The 25,531-nt window shown below is 48.0% G+C and overlaps 2 protein-coding genes across 3 annotated transcripts in view; one reads left to right on the top strand and one right to left on the bottom strand.

The window, feature by feature from the left end:
* Nucleotides 1–1,232: 1,232 nt before the first annotated feature.
* LOC130109967 (5-hydroxytryptamine receptor 3A) lies at nucleotides 1,233–23,556 on the top strand. Its single transcript, XM_056276932.1, has 10 exons — nucleotides 1,233–1,385; nucleotides 4,501–4,545; nucleotides 4,636–4,745; nucleotides 15,768–15,937; nucleotides 16,558–16,718; nucleotides 17,716–17,926; nucleotides 18,022–18,312; nucleotides 19,276–19,293; nucleotides 20,207–20,427; nucleotides 23,377–23,556. Exons 1-10 carry the CDS (start codon nucleotides 1,233–1,235, stop codon nucleotides 23,554–23,556), a joined length of 1,560 nt encoding a protein of 519 aa, XP_056132907.1.
* Nucleotides 23,027–25,531, bottom strand: part of rubcn (rubicon autophagy regulator) — a 49,862-nt gene continuing 47,357 nt past the window's right edge. For both annotated transcript variants that reach the window (XM_056276180.1, XM_056276181.1), the window contains one exon: nucleotides 23,027–25,040. In XM_056276180.1, coding sequence (XP_056132155.1) covers nucleotides 24,904–25,040 — 137 coding nt within the window. In that variant the 3' untranslated portion in view covers nucleotides 23,027–24,903. The remainder of the gene's footprint in view (nucleotides 25,041–25,531) is intronic.

The raw sequence follows: 25,531 nt of genomic DNA, 5'->3' as shown, positions 1-25,531 counted from the left end.
GCTAAGGCACCGCGCAGGACCCTCAAACTCCCAGAACTCTGGCAGAGGACCCGGGCTTGAGGAAGACACACACCGCCTGAAACAGGGCGAGAGAGAGATTGTTTTCTTGTTAGATATATTTGTGGGGGTTTGTGGGGAAAGGTGAAGCTTTCCTAACCCTGCTGTTAGTTGTTGACTTGCAGGGGTCTGGAGAGGTGAGGCTCCTCAGAGAACACTGTTGAAAAATACAACGGATGACTGGTTTAATGGAGGTGTTGGAAAACAACCCGAGAGCCACTGGGGCGTGTGTGTGTGTGTGTGTGTGTGTGTGTGGGTGTGGGTGTGGGTGTGTGTGTGTGTGGGTGTGTGTGTGTGTGTGGGTGTGGGTGTGGGTGTGGGTGTGTGTGTGTGTGAAGGCACTACACTATAAGTAGTGGGCCTTGCGTGCTGAGATGTTTTCGGTGTGTGGAGTTGTGCTGGTCAGCAGCGTCATGAGGGGCGCGAGCGTCATGTCGATGGTTTTCCTCGTGACAGGTAATGAAATGCAGACCAGTCCTTCCTTCCTTCCTTCCTTCCTTCCTTCCTTCCTTCCTTCCTTCATAGTTCTCTGTGTAAATACTTGTGAATTTTCTAACTTTTACTCCTTTTAATAGAGCCATTCCAGTATCACTGAAATACCTGCTCACTGTCACGTTTGGTGGTAGTCGTGGTGTCAGTATTGTCAGTTGTCATTGTGAGGAACTAAAACTTGTGGGTTTAACTGAGGACAGATAGTGAAGCTTCGCTCGTCTTTAACCCTGGTGTTGTCCACAATGTGTGGACACTGCGCTTGTCTTACGGGTCATTTATGACCCGCCTTCATTAAACCTCTAAACTAAAGCAACTTCATTTAATTTTAAACCCCAAATCTGTATCCAACTTTAAAAGCAGGAAGTTTAGTGACATCCAATTTGTCAGAGCAGCCAAGCAGGCCTCTAAATTGGTCATTTGAGTATGATCATCAGCCCTCATAGGCACATACAGCTGAATATCATTTGCATAGCAATGGAGATTTATTCCACGACTGCGTATAATTTGGCCTAGAGGTTAAACGCATAGAAAGAAGTGTAGGGTGCCAAGAACCAAGCCCTGAGGTATGTCCTATTTAACGTCAGAGAATTTCGATGTAATATTATCAAAGCAGGCACTGTGTTCTTCCAGATAAGTAGGATTTAAGCCTTTCTTCCTCCATCTGTCTTTCAGTGAGTGCGTCAATGGGGGAGCTGGTGTGTCAGTCTGGTCATGGTGGTCCATCTCATCAGGCTCTTCAGGTAGTTTTCGATCTGAAGCCTTTCAGACCGGCAGTTAATCTCAGTAATCCAACCATCACCAATATCTCCTTCACGCTGTACGCCGTCCTTGGTGTGGTGAGGCCCACTCTGCTCTCAATTACCTTCAAAACTGAAGGTTTTAAAAAGCACAATTGTTATAAATTCATAATCGGACATATTGTTCAAGTTTGTTTCCTAATGCAAGCAAGTTATCTTCAGTTCAGCTCATATGATTTAACATCAGACAATACACAGCAGTACTGGAATGGTTCGAGGTTAAACAGTATTAATGAAGGTTGGTTGGGATTAGGGAAGACCATGGACAGGGAGATTACTGGTGTGCGTTTAAGGCAAACGTAGTTCAGCTCAAGTTTAATCACTGTTGTAGATTCATGTGCTGTAACCATAGCAACATGCTGGATTAGCAGATAGCCCAGTAAACATTCAAAGCTTTAGATTAGCGCACGGTTTCTGAACCAGGGGTCAGAACCCCCAAGGGGGTCGGGAGAGAATTTCTGGGAGTTGCCAGATGATTGTGAAGAAAACTAGCACCAAACCGTCCAGTCTCACCGCACACCTGATGCGAAAAATAGGTGTACTGTCTCTTTAATTGTTGTGCCGTCACAGCATGAATGGCGGCGCGCTCTGCACTGGCCCTCAGTGTACGTCAGGACTTCTTTGACAGCGGAATACAGGGCTTAACGTTGACGTTTAGTAGACGATACGCATTCTTCACATCACGATCATTATGACAAAGCATTGTAGCCATTAAATGTTACAGCAATCAAACAAAACATGGTCACCTTTAAAACGCTAGAACGATCAAGGCCGTCATTTTGACGGTTTTGGATTTTCAAAGTTTAATAACTTTGTGGGGGGGGGGGGAGACACAGACCTGCTGCTCCCTGAATGCAAACCTGCACATATTCGCATTAAAATGAGTTGTAGATTACTTGCACAGAAAAGGTAGGATAAGATCTACCTAAAACGACCATGGGCGGTCAACATGACCGTCATGTAATGTGTGCGTGATGGTGCGCGTCATGTCAGTATTTATGACTGTGTTGGTGGCGTCATTTCCTTCGTGAAGTTCGTTGCTGTGTACTAGAAACACACTAGCGCCCTCCAGTGGAGAGAAATAGTCTAAACTTGATGTGTGATGATGTCCAACATGTCTGGTTATAGACGCCGCTACAGACGCACCATGACCACCACCGAGGCGCTGCAGCATTTACAGGCGTTGGACAGCGGCCATTTTAAATTGCTTAGAAATAGTATTAAAGTTGTTAAATGTTAATTTTGGTGTCAGTTAGTTTCTTAACAGACACACTAACATATGTAATGTGTTAATATCTCAGCTGCGTATTGATCTTGACAGAGTTCAAAAACCGGCCGTCATTTTGACCGCCCATGGTCGTTATAGGTGGGAGTGAAATCCCGGTCGTTCTAGTGTAAACGCATTTAAGTTATTTACATATGGGTCTCGTGCACAGTAGAATCCTGAGTGTTCATTTAGTTAAACACAAACACACACACACACACACACAGGTACAGGGAGGGTTTCTCAAACACAGATGACGTCTTCTAACTTGTTGCTTTGGTAATCTTCCCAACTGTCCCGCCAGTGATGATAATGAAAATAATAACTTACTTTATTATTATTCTATTATAAATACATATTATAAAGATAACAACTTAATTTATAATATATATTTACAATATAATAATGACAATTTATCAGTAATATATTTTCATGATGTCAAAAAACTGAACTGATTATGCCAATCGGCTCTGTGCATAGCTGTAGTCCACTGACTTCCGGTTTCTACTGCAGCGGTCATATCAGCTTCCTGTGTGTTGGCGTGTGCTGTTGACAACGGCATATTTTTCGCGATGCCTGCAAGATTTACCATGGATAAATGTCAACCACATGCACACAACTGTCCACACACTCTCACCTGCACCTACCAGCAAACTTGATGGTAGGTGCAGGTGAAAGTTTGCTGGTAGGTGCAGGTGAGAGTTTCCTGGTAGGTGCAGGTGAAAGTTTGCTGGTAGGTGCGGGTGAAAGTTTGCTGGTAGGTGCAGGTGAACGTGTGCTGGTAGGTGCAGGTGAAAGTTTGCTGGTAGGTGCAGGTGAAAGTGTGCTGGTAGGTGCAGGTGAGAGTTTCCTGGTAGGTGCAGGTGAAAGTTTCCTGGTAGGTGCAGGTGAAAGTTTGCTGGTAGGTGCAGGTGAGCGTTTGTCGACAATTGTGTGCAAGTGTAGCGTGGCTCTCAGTGTTGTGTAGTTTGTTGTGTGATTGACGACGCTACGACGACCAGGTGGATGACATCGTATTTCTTGCCATCACGGCCTGTATGAAAACACCAGTGAATAGGCAGGTCTCCTTCCGCATACGGTGCCCACAGCCTGTAATTGATTCACCAACAACGCTATGTTCAGTACATGAGTGGGCAACAGCACCCTCTAGTGGACATCCTAACAACGCACTAGAACGAGACGTGCGGTTACCGTCACATTTTCTACACTTTAAATCCACGTGAGTGAACAGAATAGTTGAGAATTGCAACACAAAACACAAACTAGTTACCGGTTATTACCACCACCGTTGATGGTAATGAGGAACAGTATTTGCAGGGTAATTCACCAAGACTCCTACAAAGTCCAGAGGAAAGGGAACCCACCAGGCGCGAACGAGGAGCTGGTCCCCACAAGGGAAGAGTCCGTTATAGAACAGCTTCCTCATAACGCCACATATCAGCTGTGAAACGTTATGACCGGATTCTATCAACTTTATAATGACCTCCGAAATGGACTTTGACCATTAGATGTGTGCTAACGCGTTGTAAGAAGTTAATGTGAAACCAGGAAGTCGCCCACATAAACGAAACCAGTTGGTATCGTCCTTTGCGCTAGAACTTCCGCTCTGTCACCTTTCACAATAAGAGACCAGTCGTTCTTATAATGCATATCAAAATATAGACTCAGTCCACACTCTAGCGTAACAACGTCACGCTGCTACACACGTGGTTGACATTTATCCGTGGAAAATCTTGGCAGGCATCGCGAAAAATATGACACTATCAACAGCACGCGCCAACAAACAGGAAACTGGTATGGCCGCTGCAGTAGAAACCGGAAGTCAGTGGTCTACAGTTATGCACAGAGCCGATTGATTCACCGCATGTCAGGATGTGGTCCAACTTTCAGAACGAGAAGACGCAGATACTGACCACCTTCCTGTGGCTGAGGCTGGTCAGTGACACCCCCAACCTTTCATACATTACTTCATCTGGTTCCTGATTAAAACGTGTTTGACTGAATCTCATATGACGCTCTCTCTAGTTTTGGCATCATGACTTTCTGGTCTGGAACCCGGAGGAGTGTGACGGCGTCACCAGACTTTCCCTCCCCGTGAAGGAGCTCTGGTCTCCAGACATCATCATCTATGAGTTGTGAGTCTCACAAACAACTTCCCTCCTGTTTTACTCAACTATTCAGCAAAGTACAGCTCCTCTTTAAGACCGCTTCCTGTAATATTGCAGCTGGAGTGAATCATGATATGGCAGCTAATTTTCACTATATGAATAATATCATCCATCCATCCATTATCCGAACCGCTTACCCTGCTCTCGGGGTCGCAGGGATGCTGGGGCCTATCCCAGCAGTCACTGGGCGGCAGGTGGGGAGACACCCTGGACAGGCTGCCAGACTATTAAATGTTCTTGGAGAGAGAAATAATGTTTGTAAATGAGAAGGCAAGATAAGAGGGCCTGCCTGTGGAAATTGAATAACTTGACAGGGATTTTCAATATCAAAGTCACATTTAAGAAGGAATTCTATCCCACCAACTTTTTCAGAAATGGTATTTGGGATGAGGTACCAAAGCTTGTTTTTGTTTGAGATGTAATTCTTTATCCAGGTTACCTTAAATTTTGTGCTGGATCCCAGACAGCATCCGCATGTGGGCCACTTCAGGCAGTGATGCGGCACTGATGGCCTTCTTCTGGCCCTGACAAAATGGATGTGAGCCTGAAGTGGCCCACATGTATAACAGCATATGTGGCCCAAATATGCCAAATCACATGTGGGCCTTTTTTGGCAAAGCTGCGGTGCTCTGGGCAACATGTGGTCTGGATGTGACCCTGAAGTGGCCCGTGTGGTAAATGGTGAATATGGCCCAAATATCACAAAACAAATATGGCCACCTTTGGCAAACATGTGGCACATGCAGCATGGCTATGGCTTGGTTCTGGCCCAGATCTGGCAAACAGGAGCGGACCGCCCAAGTGCCATCATCCCACGCGGGATGTGGGCCGGAGGAAGTGTCGGGTGTGGGACGGGTCCAGACCACATGTTGCCCAGAGCACCGCATCTTTGCCAGAAAAGACCCACATGTGATTTGGCATATTTGGGCCATATTTGCTGTTATACAAGTGGGCCGCTTCAGGCTCACATCCAGTTTGTCAGGGCCAGAAGAAGACCAGCAGTGCCGCATCAGTGCCGCCCGAAGTGGCCCACATGCGGATGGCTGTCTGGGTTGCGACGATATGGCGCTGACGCGAAAGGCGGAACAATTGTGGCTCAACATTCTAGTCGGATCCCTTAGAGCGGTACACCGCCACTGGCTGGCTGAAGCGCGAGAGGAAGCGGGCTACCAACCAGCGGTCGGCGCTGACCGGAAGCAGGAATCAAAGCTGAACGCTGCGAGACTGCCGCGAAAAAACGTCTTTATTTGTTCAGCCGTTACGAGGTAAGACTTCCGGTCAGGAGCTGTTGTTGACTAGTTAGCTTAATAGCAGCCAGCGTAAACTGCTACAGCTAACGGTAGCTACAGCTAACCGGTAGCTACAGCTAGCCGTTAGCAGCTGCAGCTAACGGTTAGCCGGTAGCTAACGGTTAGCCTGCATTAACCCTTTCGCGTACGGCCACGCCGGTGGGATTAGCCGTTTAGCGCGTATGCTAAAAGTGGTGCGGTTGGAAAAGTAGATTATTAAAATCTAGCTGATTTTACTTTTGAGGAAGCAACCATTTAACATTGGAAAATATAGCAAATGCTAACAGAAGAGAAGCTTAATAACGCTAACGACAACGTAACGAACCTTGTAACGTAACGCGCGGTACATAGCGTGAAGAAGAAGTTACACGTGAGAGCAGGATAAGCGGTTAAGACGATGGATGGAAGGGTGGATGGATGGAAGGATGGAAAGGTGGATGGATGGATCGAAGGGTGGATGGATGGATGGAAGGGTGGATGGAAGGGTTCATACTTTGCGATAGAGTTTGGAAGAACATTTCTCGCTTCATGCAGGCGTAGCCTGAGGTGATGGCATGCTGTGCATTCGTCTCCATCGTGTTTGCTATAGGAGGTTTTGCTGTAGGAGGGTTTCCGTGCAGCGTCATCAGAGATGCGTGCGCCACTAGGGGGCAGAACGCAGCTACACCGCAGAGGTTTTAACCAAGACAGCTCAGATACAGCAGGGATGACGCGCTGTTGTTGTGCAATAAACTGCACAAACCGCCACAAGGACGGGAGCAAAATGTTCAGCATTCCAAAGGGGTCACGTGGCCCCTTCGGAATGCTGAACATTTTCATTGTTGAGCCGCTTTGGTAGCTCTCAAAAGATTATGCATCTCATAATCTTATTATTTGCTAATGTTTGATATTTGTTTCTATTTGTGCTGTTTTTGTTTTTGCTCTTACTTGTTTGGTTGGTCTTACTCTTGTTTTTGCCTCGTCTGGTTTCATATTTTTTGTGAAGCAGTTCGTTTGAGGAAAGTGCCGTGTAAATAAAAGGGAAACAGTTAGCTGGTAGCTGGTTAACATGATAGTCTGAGGACCGGTGTCCTTGCCTGCTAAGTGTTTGTTTCCTTGTGGAATTGGCACATGGGAAGGACCATGTGTCGGCCCTGTGATGGACTGTCGGCCTGTCCAGGGTGTCTCCCCGCCTGCCGCCCAATGACTGCTGGGATAGGCTCCAGCATCCCACCACCCTGATTGGGATAAGCGGCTTGGATAATGGATGGATTGATTGTTATTACTTGTTGGTTGGAGAGACTGGTTTTCAAAGTGAGGGCAGAGAGCAGGGAGGAGAGACAGATGAAGATCCGGAGAGTGAGGCTGAGGGTGACATACAAGCAGAGTGAGACAGCCAGAGGATACACGTGCATCCACAAGCCCTGCACCATCAGGTTTGTGATGTTGAACCAATCTTTTTTAGCTCTCCTAATAGCACAGACACGGTATTTGAGTCACCATCCGGATTCAAAAACTGTAAGAAAACAACCTACAGAGGGGAGGGTTTTGCAATCCCTGCCAAGTCTGAGCAGCACAAACAAGCAATGATTGCATGGAGGGACTATCAGAGAGCTGTAACACCTAATGCAACACTGGCAAATGTCCCAAACAAGGAACAGAAACAGGTTAGAGGAAATCGGGATTATATAAAAACAATATGGGACGTGCTACCACTTACTGCATTGCTCAAAGAGGACACAATGATGCTTCAGTCTCCGATAATTAAGGGAACTTCATGGCAATTCTACAGACAACTGCCCACCGTGACAAAACTGTTAAAAAAAGGTTGACTTTCATTCATATTGCAAGGTACACAAGCAAAACCATTCAGGATGAGGTTCGGGATGGTTTAGCAGACATGGTTCGAACCGAAATTACAGAAGAAGTGAAAAACAGGGAAGTCTTCAGCATCATGGCAGATGAAACAAAAGTTGTAAAAAAACAGACCAGATTCCTCCAGTACTCAGGTACTGTTTGGAGCTATCCAGGAGAGTTTTCTCCGTTCTGAATCTGCTGAGAGGCTAGATGCAGCAGGGCTTACTGAAAAACGATCCACATATTGGAAAGTCGTGCTCTAGAAGGCCAGGCATGTGACGGTGCTGCCGTCATGAGTGCTAAGCATTCAGGGGTCCAGGCTAGAATCAGAGAGCAAGTGAAATAATGCCTTTCACATCCATTGCAGTGCCCACTGTCTAAATGCAGTTTAGTAGATACAGTCAAAGCTGTTCCAGAGGTAGAGTTCTTCTCCTTCCTAGAAAAACTGGGTTCACATCTGGGTCATATGTCCACCCTACACGGCTAACTATATGAGGAGGGATGTACGAAGGTGCACCAAGAGAACTCCCGTGATTAAGTGACACCGGCCAATTACTCCACTCTCCCGAACCTTCCTGATCGCTGCTCCACCCCCTCTGCCGATCCGGGAAGGGCTGCAGACGACCACGTCTCCTCCGAGACATGAGTCGCCAGCCACTTCTTTTCACCTGAGGGTGAGCACTTTCGCCAGGCGAACGTGGTGTGTGGGAGGATCACACTGTTCCCCCCAGTGTCCCCCCCCCCAAACAGGCGCCCTGACCGACCAGAGGAGGCGCTAGTGCAGTGACCAGGACACATACCCACATCCGGCCTTCCACCCACAGGCACGGCCAATTGTGTCTGTAGGGACGCCCGACCAAGCCGGAGGCAACACGGGGATTCGAACCGGGATCCCCACGTTGGTTGGCAACAGAACAGACCGCCACACCACCCGGATGCCCAAGTGTGAACATTTCTGAGCAATGTGATACTGCCATAGAGCCAGCTGCAAAACGACAAACAAGGCCATGGAACCCTGTGTACTGACTACTGTTGGTCAGAGAGAGTCAGAACCAGATAAGGACAGGTTTCACACAGCCTTTTCCCACCCCCTCATTCATCAGATGCTCAATGAGCTTAACAGATGGTTTTCAAAGACAAACTGTGACATAATGAATAGCATCCTAAACCCGAAGTAGTGTTGCATTTCTGAAAGAGACAGCTCTGTTTTCATTTGCTCGATTGAATGAATCAAATATTGACGACTGGGGACACGAGCTACATCAGTTCAGCCAAATTTTAGAAAGGAAAGTACAGACTGGGATGCAGAGAGCCTCTAGTCCAGTAGAGCTGGTACTGCTCACTGAGCCATGTAAAGAAGTGTTGCAGCAAAGATGTGCTGTAAATTGAGCTGAAGTTGAGAGGGATGTGTTTTATTTTGTTTTCAATATACTACTACTCCTACTACTACTACTACTATTACTACTTTTGGCTGCTCCCGTTAGGGGGCGCCACAGCAGATCATCCGTTTCCATCTCTTCCTGTCCTCTGCATCTTCCTCTGTCACACCAGCCACCTGCATGTCCTCCCTCACCACATCCATAAACCTCCTCTTTGGCCTTCCTCTCCTTCTCTTCCCCGGCAGCTCCATATTCAGCATCCTTCTCCCAGTATACCCAGCATCTCTCCTCCACACATGTCCAAACCATCTCAGTCTTGTCTCTCTTGCTTTGTCTCCAAACCGTCCAACCTGAGCTGTCCCTCTAATATACTCGTCCCTAATCCTGTCCTTCTTCATCACTCCCATGAAAATCTTATCATCTTCAACTCTGCCACCTCCAGCTCCACCTCCTGTCTTTTCATCAGTGCCACTGTCTCCAAACTTAGGTTTATATATTGTATCCTAATATATCCTAAACATATCTATTCATCAATTATGCTGGGATAGGCTCCAGCATCCCCGTGACCCTGACAGCAGGATAAGCAGTTAGGATAATGAGTGGATGGATGGGTATATAATTATATACTAAATTATATATTTATGTTATAATTATAACAATAATGATAATTTGTAACCAGTATTCAGCAGTTGCATGTGTATTTACAATTTGTGTTGCACATCTGGTTTAAAGAGGCCGTGCACATCGTAGGTATGTTTATCCTCTAGGAGTCGTTATCAGAGCTATTGATATGCGTGGCTCTTTGCATATCAATAGCTCTGACAACGCCTCCTAGAGGATAAATTCTGAGTCTCATCAGCAGCCAGTCAGACTAGCTTGGTCTAGGCAGAAAGGCATGAACTGAGGAAGCCTCTTGGATGAGAGGCGAAACGTCTTCACGGATATATACCAAGTCCAGTTGCACTTGATTCAACTCCTTTGGATTTCTATTGAATAGTTTGTCTTGCCTGCTTGAGGAGGGGTTGAGCCACGTGTCTACGTTGATTTGCCAAGTTGTAACTCACATATCTGAACAGTAGAGGGCAGCACTAAGGCAGAATTACACACTGCACCTTTAAGGGAAATAATCACAAATTTCAGCGTTGTATAAACAATCTCCCTCTCACCCTTTTTCACGTGGCGTGTGTCTTCCCCAAGCTCAGGTCCTCTACCAGAGGCCAGAGAGTTTAAGGGTCCTGTGCAGTATCTTCCTAGGCCGACACTCTTCTGGAGTGTGTGCATTTTAACTTCTGGGGTGATTCTGAATTGCTGGCTCATCTAGCATGGAGTAAGTATCCCCTTTCTTGCTTAACAAGTTGCTACCAGTCCTATTCCAGCTGCTGGAGTATTAGTCCTTTTATCTATAGGTCTGCTGCTGGTTCCTGGTGGGATCTAGTGGGATCTTATTCTAGCTGTACCTGTCTTATTCCAGCTGCTGGAGTATTAGTCCTTTTCTCTATAGGTCTGCTGCTGGTTCCTGGTGGGATCTAGTGGGATCTTATTCTAGCTGTACCTGTCTTATTCTAGCTGCTGGAGTATTAGTCCTTTTCTCTATAGGTCTGCTGCTGGTTCCTGGTGGGATCTAGTGGGATCTTATTCTAGCTGTACCTGTCTTATTCTAGCTGCTGGAGTATTAGTCCTTTTCTCTATAGGTCTGCTGCTGGTTCCTGGTGGGATCTAGTGGGATCTTATTCTAGCTGTACCTGTCTTATTCTAGCTGCTGGAGTATTAGTCCTTTTCTCTATAGGTCTGCTGCTGGTTCCTGGTGGGATCTAGTGGGATCTTATTCTAGCTGTACCTGTCTTATTCTAGCTGCTGGAGTATTAGTCCTTTTCTCTATAGGTCTGCTGCTGGTTCCTGGTGGGATCTAGTGGGATCTTATTCTAGCTGTACCTGTCTTATTCTAGCTGCTGGAGTATTAGTCATTTTCTCTATAGGTCTGCTGCTGGTTCCTGGTGGGATCTAGTGGGATCTTATTCTAGCTGTACCTGTCTTATTCTAGCTGCTGGAGCATTAGTCCTTTTCTCTATAGGTCTGCTGCTGGTTCCTGGTGGGATCTAGTGGGATCTTATTCTAGCTGTACCTGTCTTATTCTAGCTGCTGGAGTATTAGTCCTTTTCTCTATAGGTCTGCTGCTGGTTCCTGGTGGGATCTAGTGGGATCTTATTCTAGCTGTACCTGTCTTATTCTAGCTGCTGGAGTATTAGTCCTTTTCTCTATAGGTCTGCTGCTGGTTCCTGGTGGGATCTAGTGGGATCTTATTCTAGCTGTACCTGTCTTATTCTAGCTGCTGGAGTATTAGTCCTTTTCTCTATAGGTCTGCTGCTGGTTCCTGGTGGGATCTAGTGGGATCTTATTCTAGCTGTACCTGTCTTATTCTAGCTGCTGGAGCATTAGTCCTTTTCTCTATAGGTCTGCTGCTGGTTCCTGGTGGGATCTAGTGGGATCTTATTCTAGCTGTACCTGTCTTATTCTAGCAGCTGGAGTATTAGTCCTTTTCTCTATAGGTCTGCTGCTGGTTCCTGGTGGGATCTAGTGGGATCTTATTCTAGCTGTACCTGTCTTATTCTAGCTGCTGGAGCATTAGTCCTTTTCTCTATAGGTCTGCTGCTGGTTCCTGGTGGGATCTAGTGGGATCTTATTCTAGCTGTACCTGTCTTATTCTAGCTGCTGGAGTATTAGTCCTTTTCTCTATAGGTCTGCTGCTGGTTCCTGGTGGGATCTAGTGGGATCTTATTCTAGCTGTGCCTGTCTTATTCTAGCTGCTGGAGTATTAGTCCTTTTCTCTATAGGTCTGCTGCTGGTTCCTGGTGGGATCTAGTGGGATCTTATTCTAGCTGTACCTGTCTTATTCTAGCTGCTGGAGTATTAGTCCTTTTCTCTATAGGTCTGCTGCTGGTTCCTGGTGGGATCTAGTGGGATCTTATTCTAGCTGTACCTGTCTTATTCTAGCTGCTGGAGTATTAGTCCTTTTCTCTATAGGTCTGCTGCTGGTTCCTGGTGGGATCTAGTGGGATCTTATTCTAGCTGTACCTGTCTTATTCTAGCTGCTGGAGTATTAGTCCTTTTCTCTATAGGTCTGCTGCTGGTTCCTGGTGGGATCTAGTGGGATCTTATTCTAGCTGTACCTGTCTTATTCTAGCTGCTGGAGTATTAGTCCTTTTCTCTATAGGTCTGCTGCTGGTTCCTGGTGGGATCTAGTGGGATCTTATTCTAGCTGTACCTGTCTTATTCTAGCTGCTGGAGTATTAGTCCTTTTCTCTATAGGTCTGCTGCTGGTTCCTGGTGGGATCTAGTGGGATCTTATTCTAGCTGTAGCTGTTTTCCACCTAGTGTGTCCTTGAATATTTCTTGTTGCCTAGCTGTTTTGACTTGGTTATCCTTTTAGCTTATAAATATATTTTTTGGTAACGTGCTTGCCTTTTGAATGGAGAGAGTACCAGAGTAACTACGGTATTTTACAGAATATTGCATTATGGGTTGTTTGTAGCCTTAACAGTGAAATAGAGTCTTTCAGAGCCAGTCAGCACTGAGTGTTTCATTAGTCCCGTTTAACCTGCAGCTGCAGCGGGTTCTGCTGCCACATTTCCAGCTGAGGTTGGAAGTGTATTAGACAGACAGCTCAGGTTGGACGGTTTGGAGACAAGATTGAGATGGTGTGGACATGTGTGGAGGAGAGATACTGGGTATATAGGGAGAAGGATGCTGAATATGGAGCTGCCAGGGAAGAGGAGAAGAGGAAGGCCAAAGAGGAGGTTTATGGATGTGGTGAGGGAGGACATGCAGGTGGCTGGTGTGACAGAGGAAGATGCAGAGGACAGGAAGACATGGAAACGGATGATCCGCTGTGGCGCCCCCTAACGGGAGCAGCCGAAAGTAGTAGTAGTAGTAGTAGTGGTGGTGGTGGTAGTAGGTATGTTCATAGCATCGCCTAATGTCTCTTAGATACTAGCTATTAAATGTATGTTTTGAAAAGAGGTTAATGTAGGGTTAAAGAGGTTAATGTAGGGTTAAAGAGGTTAATGTAGGGTTAAAGAAGTTAATGTAGGGTTAAAGAAGTTAATGTAGGGTTAAAGAAGTTAATGTAGGGTTAAAGAGGTTAATGTAGAGTTAATGTAGAGTTGATGTAGGTTAATGTAGAGTTGATGTAGGTTAATGTAGAGTTGATGTAGGTTAATGTAGGGTTAATGTAGAGTTAAAGAGGTTAATGTAGAGTTAATGTAGGGTTAAAGAGGTTAATGTAGGGTTAATGTAGGGTTAATGTAGGTTTATGTAGGGTTAAAGAGGTTAATGTAGGTTAATGTAGAGATAATGTAGGGTTAAAGAGGTTAATGTAGGTTAATGTAGGGTTAAAGAGGTTAATGTAGGTTAATGTAGGGTTAATGTAGAGTTAATGTAGGGTTAAAGAGGTTAATGTAGGTTAATGTAGGGTTCGTGTAGGGTTAAAGAGGTTAATGTAGGGTTAAAGAGGTTAATGTAGAGTTAATGTAGGGTTAAGGAGGTTAATGTAGGTTAATGTAGGGTTAAAGAGGTTAATGTAAGGTTCATGTAGGGTTAAAGAGGTTAATGTAGGGTTAATGTAGGGTTAATGTAGAGTTAATGTAGGGTTAATGTAGGGTTAATGTAGGGTTAAAGTAGAGTTAATGTAGGGTTAATGTAGGGTTAATGTAGAGTTAATGTAGGGTTAATGTAGGGTTAAAGAGGTTAATGTAGAGTTAATGTAGGGTTAATGTAGGTTAATGTAGGGTTAAAGAGGTTAATGTAGGGTTAAAGAGGTTAATGTAGGTTAATGTAGGGTTAATGTAGGGTTAAAGAGGTTAATGTAGAGTTAATGTAGGTTAATGTAGAGTTAATGTAGGGTTAAAGAGGTTAATGTGTGGACAGGAAGCCTGCGTGACACATGTCCAACTTGTGCATGTCCATTGTCTTTGTTTCACATCTTTAAAAGCTCCCTTTTCCTTTCTTTGTTTCATTCTTTTGGTCTTTTAACCCCGACTTTCTTCTCTTCTGGCTCCCCGTCATTCTGTTTCATCTCTTCGTCTCCTTCACCCCCCCCCCATCATTCTGTTTCATCTCTTCATCTCCTTCACTGCCCCCCCCCCATCATTCTGTTTCATCTCTTCATCTCCTTCACCCCCCCCCATCATTCTGTTTCATCTCTTCGTCTCCTTCACCCCCCCCCCCATCATTCTGTTTCATCTCTTCATCTCCTTCACCCCCCCCCCATCATTCTGTTTCATCTCTTCATCTCCTTCACCCCCCCCCCATCATTCTGTTTCATCTCTTCGTCTCCTTCACCCCCCCCCCATCATTCTGTTTCATCTCTTCATCTCCTTCACTGCCCCCCCCCCATCATTCTGTTTCATCTCTTCATCTCCTTCACCCCCCCCCCCGTCATTCTGTTTCATCTCTTCGTCCCCCCCCCCCCCGTCATTCTGTTTCATCTCTTCGTCTCCTTCACCCCCCCCCCATCATTCTGTTTCATCTCTTCGTCTCCTTCACCCCCCCCCCGTCATTCTGTTTCATCTCTTCGTCTCCTTCACCCCCCCCCCCCGTCATTCTGTTTAATCTCTTCGTCTCCTTCACCCCCCCCCCATCATTCTGTTTCATCTCTTCGTCTCCTTCACCCCCCCCCCATCATTCTGTTTCATCTCTTCATCTCCTTCACCCCCCCCCCATCATTCTGTTTCATCTCTTCATCTCCTTCACCCCCCCCCCATCATTCTGTTTCATCTCTTCGTCTCCTTCACCCCCCCCCATCATTCTGTTTCATCTCTTCATCTCCTTCACCCCCCCCCCGTCATTCTGTTTCATCTCTTCGTCCCCCCCCCCCCCGTCATTCTGTTTCATCTCTTCATCTCCTTCACCCCCCCCATCATTCTGTTTCATCTCTTCATCTCCTTCACCCCCCCCCCGTCATTCTGTTTCATCTCTTCATCTCCTTCACCCCCCCCCGTCATTCTGTTTCATCTCTTCGTCCCCCCCCCCCCCCGTCATTCTGTTTCATCTCTTCATCTCCTTCACCCCCCCCCCATCATTCTGTTTCATCTCTTCGTCTCCTTCACCCCCCCCCCGTCATTCTGTTTCATCTCTTCATCTCCTTCACCCCCCCCCATCATTCTGTTTCATCTCTTCATCTCCTTCACCCCCCCCCCGTCATTCTGTTTCATCTCTTCATCTCCTTCACCCCCCCCCCGTCATTCTGTTTCATCTCTTCGTCCCCCCCCCCCCCCGTCATTCTGTTTCATCTCTTCGTCTCCTTCACCCCCCCCATCATTCTGTTTCATCTCTTCATCTCCTTCACCCCCCCCATCATTCTGTTTCATCTCTTCATCTCCTTCACCCCCCCCCCGTCATTCTGTTTCATCTCTTCATCTCCTTCACCCCCCCCCCGTCATTCTGTTTCATCTCTTCGTCCCCCCCCCCCCGTCATCCCTCCGTCTCAGCGTGGACGATGACGTGTCACAGGCGTGTCCGTACGTGTACGTGAACCACACCGGTCACATCCGCTGGGACAGGATGTTACGTCTGGTGTCGTCCTGCAACCTGCAGATCTACAGCTTCCCCTTCGACCTCCAGAACTGCTCCTTCACCTTCGGCTCCTACATGCACACCAGTAAGTAGCCAAGCACACTGATATGCAGACACACACACACACTGATATGCAGACACACACACTAATACATACACACACACACACTAACACATACACACACACTAATACATACACACACACACACGCACACATACACACACACATACACTAACACATACACATACACTAACACATACACACACACATACACTAACACATACACATACACTAACACATACACACACACATACACTAACACATACACACACTAATACATACACACACACACACACTAACACATACACACACACACACACTAATATGCACACATACACTAACACATACACACACACTAACACATACACTAACACATACACTAACACACACACAAACTAATATGCACACACACACATACACTCTCTCCTGGGTAAACTGAGTGTGCGTCTGTCTGTCTGTCTGTCTGTCTCTCTGTCTGTCTGTCTGTCTGTCTGTCTGTCTGTCTGTCTGTCTGTCTGTCTGTCTGTCTGTCTCTCTGTCTGTCTGTCTGTCTGTCTGTCTCTCTGTCTGTCTGTCTGTCTGTCTGTCTGTCAGACAGACAGACAGACAGACAGACAGACAGTCTGTCTGTCTCTCTGTCTCAGTCAGGGACGTGAGGGTGAGTCCGGCCCTGACCTTTGAGGAGATGTCTGGGAACTCAAAGCGCTACCTGGAGGCCAGCGGGGAATGGGAGCTGGTGGTCATACTGGGAGAAACCTCCATTCTCCAGTTTGGCATCGATGAGTGGGACATCATCACCTTTTGGGTGAGACGCAGACAGACAGACGGAAAGACACGTCATGTTCATACCCGATATTAAAATGTGTCCTGGGCATGCAGGTAGCATGGTGGTCTATTCCGTTGCCTACCAACACGGGGATCGCCGGTTCGAATCCCCGTGTTACCTCCGGCTCGGTCAGGCGTCCCTACAGACACAATTGGCCGTGTCTGCGGGTGGGAAGCCGGATGTGGGTATGTGTCCTGGTCGCTGCACTAGCGCCTCCTCTGGTCAGTCGGGGCGCCTGTTCGGGGGGAGGGGGAACTGGGGGGAATAGCATGATCCTCCCACGTGCTACAATTGGGAGAAAAGGGGGAAAAATGTCAATTACCCCCCTTCTCTGAGCCGTCCCGGTCTCTGCTCCACCCCCCCTGCTGATCCGGGGAGGGCTGCAGACTACCACATGCCTCCTCCCATACATGTGGAGTCACCAGCCGCTTCTTTTCACCTGACAGTGAGGAGTTTCACCAGGGGGACGTAGCACGTGGAAGGATCACGCTATTCCCCCTAGTCCCCCCTCCCCCCTGAACAGGCGCTCTGACCAACCAGGACACATACCCACATCCGGCTTCCCACCCGCAGACAAGGCCAATTGTGTCTGTAGGGACGCCCGACCAAGCCGGAGGTAACACAGGGATTCAAACCGGCGATCCCTGTGTTGGTAGGCAACGGAATAGACCGCCACGCTACCCGGACGCCCGCGATATTAACATATGAATCTGGAAAGGACCCATTTAGAACGCTTTGTGTCTGGCAGCTCGAAGTCAGACCAGTCAGCCAACTATGGGGGTGGGTTTAGACGAAGAAGACCAATGACCAGCGTTGTCATCATTGTTGTTGGCCGTCATCATCTACATCCTCCCTTGTAGTGAAAAACTGGGCTGGTGAGCTTTAGGGTGGCTGTATGAGGCTCATCTTAAGTCACATTTTCAAATAAGGTCACGTCGACTAATGTCTAATACACGTGCCTTCTCCTGTCGCCTAGGTGGTGATCAAACGGCGTCCGGTGCTGTACGTGGTGAACTTGCTCATTCCCAGCTCCTTCCTGATGCTCATAGACATCCTGTCGTTCTATCTGCCGCCCCACAGTGTCGACCGTGCCTCCTTCAAGATGACGCTGATCCTGGGCTACACCGTCTTCCTGCTCATCATGAACGACCTGCTGCCCAGCACCGCCAATGGCACTCCCATCATAGGTCAGAGGTCAAGTCACACAGTCATCGTGTATTTCTGTTTGAACTATAACTTCAGCTGAAAGTTTTCTCTTTCTCTCTCCGTCTGTGTCTGTCAGGTATCTACTTCTCAGTGTGTCTTGCCCTCATGGTCATCAGCCTGCTGGAGACCGTCATCATCACCAACGTTCTTCACCATAACTCCATGAAGCACCGCATGGTCCCTGACTGGGTGAGAGTAGTCGTCCTTAAATACATCGCTAACCTCATTTGTTATCGCTGGCCGGAGGAAGTCCCGCCCCCTCCCGTACCTCAAGAGCCGAACGCCGAGAGGTCGGATGGCAGTTCAGGCCCCTGGATTATCCAGCCAGTTGCTCAGATGCCTACTCAGCATCCAGTCAGCAACAGAGGTGAGTGAAGGTCAAAGGGAAAGTAAACAAAGTTGGAGGATGGTGATATAAAGGAAGGACTAACTCCAATAATACAAAATAAATAAAGAGCTCGTAGAACTGAGAAGAGTTTTAATCAGCATGTCCTCGTCATGGAGCAGCCCAGGTTGTGAAGGTATCAGAGAAATCACCCAGATGTCTTGTGTAAACGCTCTGACATCACGTAGGCTCAGTACACGCCCAGTAAGGCGGGGAGCACTGGGATGGCCAGTAAGACTGGGAGCACTGGGATGGCCAGTAAGGCTGGGAGCACTGGGATGGCCAGTAAGACTGGGAGCACTGGGATGGCCGGTAAGACTGGGAGCACTGGGATGGCCAGTAAGGCTGGGAGCACTGGGATGGCCAGTAAGACTAGGAGCACTGGGATGGCCAGTAAGACTGGGAGCACTGGGATGGCCAGAAAGGCTGGGAGCACTGGGATGGCCGGTAAGACTGGGAGCACTGGGATGGCCGGTAAGACTGGGAGCACTGGGATGGCCAGTAAGGCTGGGAGCACTGGGATGGCCAGTAAGGCTGGGAGCACTGGGATGGCCTGTAAGGCTGGGAGCACTGGGATCGCCAGTAAGACTGGGAGCACTGGGATGGCCGGTAAGACTGGGAGCACTGGGATGGCCTGTAAGACTGGGAGCACTGGGATGGCCAGTAAGGCTGGGAGCACTGGGATGGCCGGTAAGGCTGGGAGCACTGGGATGGCCGGTAAGGCTGGGAGCACTGGGATGCCCGGTAAGACTGGGAGCACTGGGATGGCCGGTAAGGCAGGGAGCACTGGGATGGCCGGTAAGACTGGGAGCACTGGGATGGCCAGTAAGACTGGGAGCACTGGGAAGGCAGCTCATTACATCAGGTGTTTTTTTGAAATATACTCTATTGACCCCCGTGGGGTAATTCCTCTCTGCATGTAAGCCATCCTAGCTGTGTAGCTAGGAGCAGTGGGCAGCTGCGGTGCAGCGCCCGGGGACCAACTCCAGTTCTTCTTGCCATGCCTTGCTCAGGGGCACAGACAGGAGTATTCACCGTAACGTGCATGTCTTTTTGATGGTGGGGGAAACCAGAGCACCCAGAGAAAACCCACCGCAGACACGGGGATAACATGCAAACTCCACACAGAGGACGACCTGGGATGACCCCCGAGGTAGGCCAACCCTGGGGTTCGAACCCAGGACCTTCTTGCTGTGAGGTGACAGCACTAACCACTGGGTCACCGTGTCACCAGTGGAAGGTCAAAGGACAGTTGTAAAGGACACTGTTGGTCTGATTCATGCTGGCTGCCTTCCCAGTCACTTCCCACCATCCGGTCTGTGGAAGCTGGTTTGGGCTTTAAAGCTGCAGTAGGCAACATTGAACATTCCAGTGCAAATCCTTCCGCATCTCTCTCTGCTTCCTCATATCACTCCACTAAGCCCCTCCCACCAAATGACCGCCGCGTAGCTCTTCGGCCCCTTACACTCGTGTACAACCAGGGAATGTCAGCGAGACTTGTGAAACTTGTATGGTGCTTGATCATCCATGTTGTTTATTTTTCAGCAGATCTCTTGGTTACATTACTGTTGTTCATGTGGAGCAGCCATTCCGAGCTGGTCTTGTTGATTTTTAGGGGCAGGGTTACAACCACAAGCGACCGGCTTGGCAGGGTAGACACCAATTGATCACGTACATGCACATCTGCGTTTGTAGAACAGCCAATGCTCTGAAATGAGCCATGATTGGACTCTTCTGTCCCGGGCTAGAAGATTTTAAAGCCTGAATACAGATCCAAGTTTTCTCTCAGACCACTTGACAATATGCTGACAGGTTATTATGGAATTTTTCTGCATTGAAGAGATTCTGGTCTCTGATGTCATCACATCTGCTCCAGGTCTGGATGCTGTGGCGGCGGGGGCGGAGCTGAGGCAGATCTGTCAGGACGTGGGCGAGCTGCGTACACACCTGAACGCCATGCAGAGAGAGAGCGAGCTGCAGGATGAGTGGTGTCACGTGGGCTACGTGCTCGATTTCCTGCTGTTCCGCATCTACCTGCTGCTCATTTCCTGTTATGCTCTGGTCATCATCTGCATGTGGTGCATCTGGATCGGCCAGGTCTGAGGGATCCTTGGTCCAGGAAGGTTTTCTTCTCCCTTTTTAAGCCGGTAATCTCAAACTTTTTATTATGTAGAAAGAGTGCTTTGTTGCTATCAACCACAACTACGCTAAAACAAGTCAGCTCACTTCAGTTCATGAACGCATTTCCTTCTGACAGCATTTGGATTTCAAAACGCTCAGCACACTTCCTCCAGAAAAATCTCAAACTGCACAGATGAACCCTAATAGGAACCGACAAGTTTTACTTCAGCTGGCAGTGGTTGGTCCACCAGAAAGGAGAAGGCAGAACTTCCTCTCTGGTGGACCAGTGGTGACAGTCATGTGACATGGGCGCAGGCCAATAGAACAGAATAGTCCCAAAACAACAACAACAACAAAAAGGGAGGCATCTCAGGTGATGTTATTATAAAACTTATGCGTTTATCACTGTGAGCCACTGTAGCTTTTATACAATTTGATGTGAGACGGGGTTGTCAGTGGAGTCCAACATCGCCCTCTACGTCTGCACGAGTGAAATTACAAATCTTAATGAGCTCGTTTATGTCTTGGAGAGCCTGGAGAGGTGGAGGTATGCACCAGAGAGAAGAGGAATGAAAGTCAGTAGGAGCAAGACAGAATACCTATGTGTGAATGAGAGGGAGGACAGTGGAATGGTGAGGACGCAAGGAGTAGAGGTGAGGAAGGCATATGAGTTTAAATACTTGGGGTCAGCTGTCCAAAGTAACGGGGAGTACAGGAGAGAGGTGGAGAAGAGAGTGCAGGCAGGGTGGAGTGGGTGGAGAAGAGTGGCAGAGTGATGTGTGACAGAAGGGTACCAGCAAGAGTTAAAGGGAAGGTTTACAAGAACCAAGCAGTTACACACCTGTGTCTCCAAATCAAGTTCCTCAGCAGAGACTGTACCGGTTGATTAGTGGACTCAGGTGTGTAACTGCTTGGTTGGAACAAAAACCTTCACCCACACTGGCCCTTTCTGGATAAGACTGCCCACCCCTGGTTTGGAGACAGTGGCGCTGATGAAAAGACAGGAGGAGGAGCTGGAGGTGGCAGAGTTGAACATAATAAGATTTTCATTGGGAGTGATGAAGAAGGACAGGATTAGGAAGGAGTATATTAGAGGGACAGCTCAGGTTGGACGGTTTGGAGACAAAGCAAGAGAGACAAGATGGAGATGGTTTGGACATGTGTGGAGGAGAGATGCTGGGTATACTGGGAGAAGGATGCTGAATATGGAGCTGCCAGGGAAGAGGAGAAGAGGAAGGCCAAAGAGGAGGTTTATGGATGTGGTGAGGGAGGACATGCAGGTGGCTGGTGTGACAGAGGAAGATGCAGAAGACAGGAAGAGATGATCCGCTGTGGCGCCCCCTAACGGGAGCAGCTGAAAGTAGGAGTAGTAGTAGTAATAAAATAAGCTCGTTCATCTTTAAACTTTCAATGACCTTCATTAGATAGTTGAGGTTTCTGTCCCTGTGAGGATTCATAACAGCTTGAAATGTCACCTGTCGTGAACTTTGACCTTTCTGTGGATGACTCACCTCAGCCCAGCAAACCCACTTCCCTCCATCTTTATATTGGGCTTTTCTTTAGACAAGAAAAAAGGAAATGTTGGGTAGAAAGTTGAATATTCAGTAGTTACTCTGTATGACAAAGTAATCGATTACTTTTGTGCACTTTGTAATTATTTTGTTCCAATATTGTTTGAGGAACATTAACATGTAGATTAATATGCAGCTTGGTAAATGACAGAATAAATCACTTTTAGAAGGTCAGCTGTGACTGAATTGATTTAACTTCTTAACATGGTGATGAGACAGGTTTTACGACTGGTGTCACATCTTTCTCACAAAATGTCTCAACCATCTGCAGACAGCCGACAACACTAAACTACCACTCAGCAAGTCCTCTTTCCATTTATGAATTTACCCAATACTCCGTTCAGGCTCCACGGAATAGACCTCCATGCCACCTCCATGCATGGAGGTCTATTCCGTTGCCTACCAACACAGAGATCGCCGGTTCGAATCCCTGTGTTACATCCAGCTTGTTCGGGCGTCCCTACAGACACAATTGGCTGGGTCTGCGGGTGGGAAGCCGGATTTGGGTATGTGTCCTGGTCACTGCACTAGCGCCTCATCTGGTCAGTCGGGGCACCTATTTTGGGGGGAGGGGACTGGGGGGGAATAGTGTGATCCTCCCACACGCTGCATCCCCCTGGTGAAACTCCTCACTGTCAGGTGAAAAGAAGCAGCTGGTGACTCCACATGTATGGGAGGAGACGTGTGGTAGTCTGCAGCCCTCCTGGATCAGCAGAGGGGGTGGAGCAGAGACCGGGACGGCTCAGAAGAGTGGGGTAATTGGCCGGGTACAACTGGGAGAAAAAGGGGTGGGGGTGGGGGGGGGATCCAAAAAAACATTATTGGCTGACAGGCCCAGTAGTATGAGAGATTAGCAACACACACACACCCACACACACCCTCTGCTCTCATGATGACCGTTTCGGTGTTCAGACCAGATGTAAAGCGTCTTCTATCGAAAAAGATTATTTTACAAAATCCACTTTCTGAACTGAAACAAGGAAGGGACGGACACACGGTAACAGTCTGGCCAGTCTTTTATTATCAACAGAATTACACAAAAGCAAATTAACACAAACACAAAATTAATCAGAATAGCAATCAGTATTTATAAGGAGTCATTTCCTCTGTAGTGCATTTTCAACTGTGCAGGTCTGCGTGTCAGAAGACCCGTCCACGAGCAGAGAATCCTCAGCGGAGAGTTAACTCATGCTCAACAGCAGCTTGAACGCTCAGCGACGCTTTTTAAAAGCCGCCTGTCTGAAACCCACACGCGGCGTGTTGAGCAGGCGAAGGGACGACGACTGAAGTTATTGCACGGAAACACTCGCGGTGTTCTCAGGGTTCAAGGCGCGTTCGTGTCTCGTCCTCTCAGAAAAGCAGCCCACAACAAACGCTGAGCTGCGGTCCGTCCTGGCTCCATTCTGATTTTAGCATCAGCGGCTTCAACAGTTTAGACTTTTGTTCTCCAAATGACTTCAACAACCTCAAGGTGACACCGGGTTCTGTCATCATCTGGTCTCACTGCATCGTTCTGGTCAACGCGATCTTCTAGATCTTTTATTCAGGCTTCATTTTGAATCTACTTGAATCTACTGATGGGGAAATGAAAGGAAAGTTCCAGAAAAACTTTCCACAGCTGACTGGAACTTCTCTGAGCAGATCCCTCGTGAGAAGGAGTCCATGATGGGTCACGCCGAGGGACAGTGACCCATCATGTGAAAAGGGACAAGTTCAGCTGATACTGGAGAAGCTCAGATCATCTTTACTCTGCAGAAAGGGGAAGTCGAGATGCTCCTCACGTGAACACGAACCTCGGCTAGGGTCTGTCTCCAGACCGGCGGCCTTCTGCGAGCAGACGCCGTTCAGCTCGTTCCAGAGGGGACGACGTGGATAAGGAGACCCGGTGAGAGCAGCTTTATAAGCCAGCGGTGGGTTAGGAGTCGTAAAAGTGAAGGTTTGTGTTTAAACAGAATGTAAAAGAACCCAAAGTGGCATCCCCCTCCAACACAAACACACCAGGTTAGTGCAACCACACACGGCCGCCGTTAATCAAGACCAGTCATTAAAAGGAAACGCTGAAGTGCCCGGTTAGGCTGATGCAAAATGCATGGACAGCACACACACACACACACACACACACACCAAATCATCACAGACCCCTTTAAAAAAAAAAAAAATTGCCACACCGACTGCCCCACCCCCCACCCCACATAGTCCAGTATCGCCAGTCCATGTTTTGGTTACCGATGTGGCTCCAGCAGTGTCAGTGCATTGGTCCCAGAGGCACGTTAGCTCAGCTAAAACATCTTAAAACGGGACGGGAACAGGTAGTTCTGCCATTAAAGGGATTATTTCAGCGCCCTCCGCTTAAAAACGACAACTCAGCCCCCCAACGTCCGCGCTACACAAACCAAACCCTAGAGGCAGACAGGAGAGCCTGCAGGTTTACTTGGCAATCAGTTTGAAAAGCAACGCAAAACTGAAATATTCCTGCAAACTCTGGTTAAGAGAAACAGACGGACCTCAAGCTAAACCAGCAGCCGGTAAGAACAGCAGAGTTTCAGCGCTCAGTGGAAGCTGCACTCGTAGACAGGAAGCTAAATCTGGATTTAAGAGAAAGCAGGTCTGGATTAGAGTATTGCTGCGGACCTTTAAACGGGTTTTCTGTCCATCTCGGTGCAGAGCAGACAGGGTTTGCCACAGCAAGTATGGAGTTTAGACAATCTCCCAGTCTGAAACTCATCAGCTCCTCTGAGTAAATCTCGTGTGACACACCCCGTCCGCTTGGCGCGCTCCACGGACTAAAACAAACAGGCAGCAGTCTGAAAGGGAAAGGCAAGTCACTACAATCATCACGGTCACGTTGTGCTCCTTTTCGTCTCCTCCTCGGCGGCTCACACTAGCTCCCACCTCCCTCGTCTTCCTGTTCCTCCATGTTCCGACGTGCCATCTTCTCCCGCCGCTCTGCCAGACGCTGGCACCGCGGGCAGTCTCTGCCTGCCCGGAAACAGCCACGGTGGTAACAGGCATGGCATTCTGGGAAAACAAAAACACACACATACGTCAACAAAGCAGAAGTGATCACCATGACTGAAGTTATGAAACACTTTGCCTCATATGTGATACGTGGTTGCCGTATGAACTGCAACACGGAGAACCTCCTGCCTGCAACAGACTTCAGTATGAACTCTAACACGGAGAACCTCCTGCTGTAACACGGAGAACCTCCTGCCCTCTGTAGAGACTTCAGTATGAACTCTAACACGGAGAACCTCCTGCCCTCGGTAGAGAATTCAGTATGAACTCTTAACACGGAGAACCTCCTGCCCTCGGTAGAGAATTCAGTATGAACTCTTAACACGGAGAACCTCCTGCCCTCGGTAGAGAATTCAGTATGAACTCTAACACGGAGAACCTCCTGCCCTCGGTAGAGAATTCAGTATGAACTCTTAACACGGAGAACCTCCTGCCCTCGGTAGAGAATTCAGTATGAACTCTTAACACGGAGAACCTCCTGCCCTCGGTAG

This window comes from Lampris incognitus, chromosome 3 (genome assembly GCF_029633865.1).
Source record: "Lampris incognitus isolate fLamInc1 chromosome 3, fLamInc1.hap2, whole genome shotgun sequence".
NCBI lineage: Eukaryota > Metazoa > Chordata > Actinopteri > Lampriformes > Lampridae > Lampris > Lampris incognitus.
This window is presented reverse-complemented; position numbering and strand designations above follow the sequence as displayed.

What these genes read in the sequence shown, in the direction of transcription:
- LOC130109967 (XM_056276932.1), top strand. Translation starts at nt 1,233, where the DNA reads ATGGGGGAGCTGGTGTGTCAGTCTGGTCATGGTGGTCCATCTCATCAG. An exon ending in CCTTCCTGTGGCTGAGGCTG is followed by an intron (nt 4,546 to 4,635) that starts GTCAGTGACACC and finishes CGCTCTCTCTAG; the next exon opens with TTTTGGCATCATGACTTTCT. An exon ending in GACATCATCATCTATGAGTT is followed by an intron (nt 4,746 to 15,767) that starts GTGAGTCTCACA and finishes CCTCCGTCTCAG; the next exon opens with CGTGGACGATGACGTGTCAC.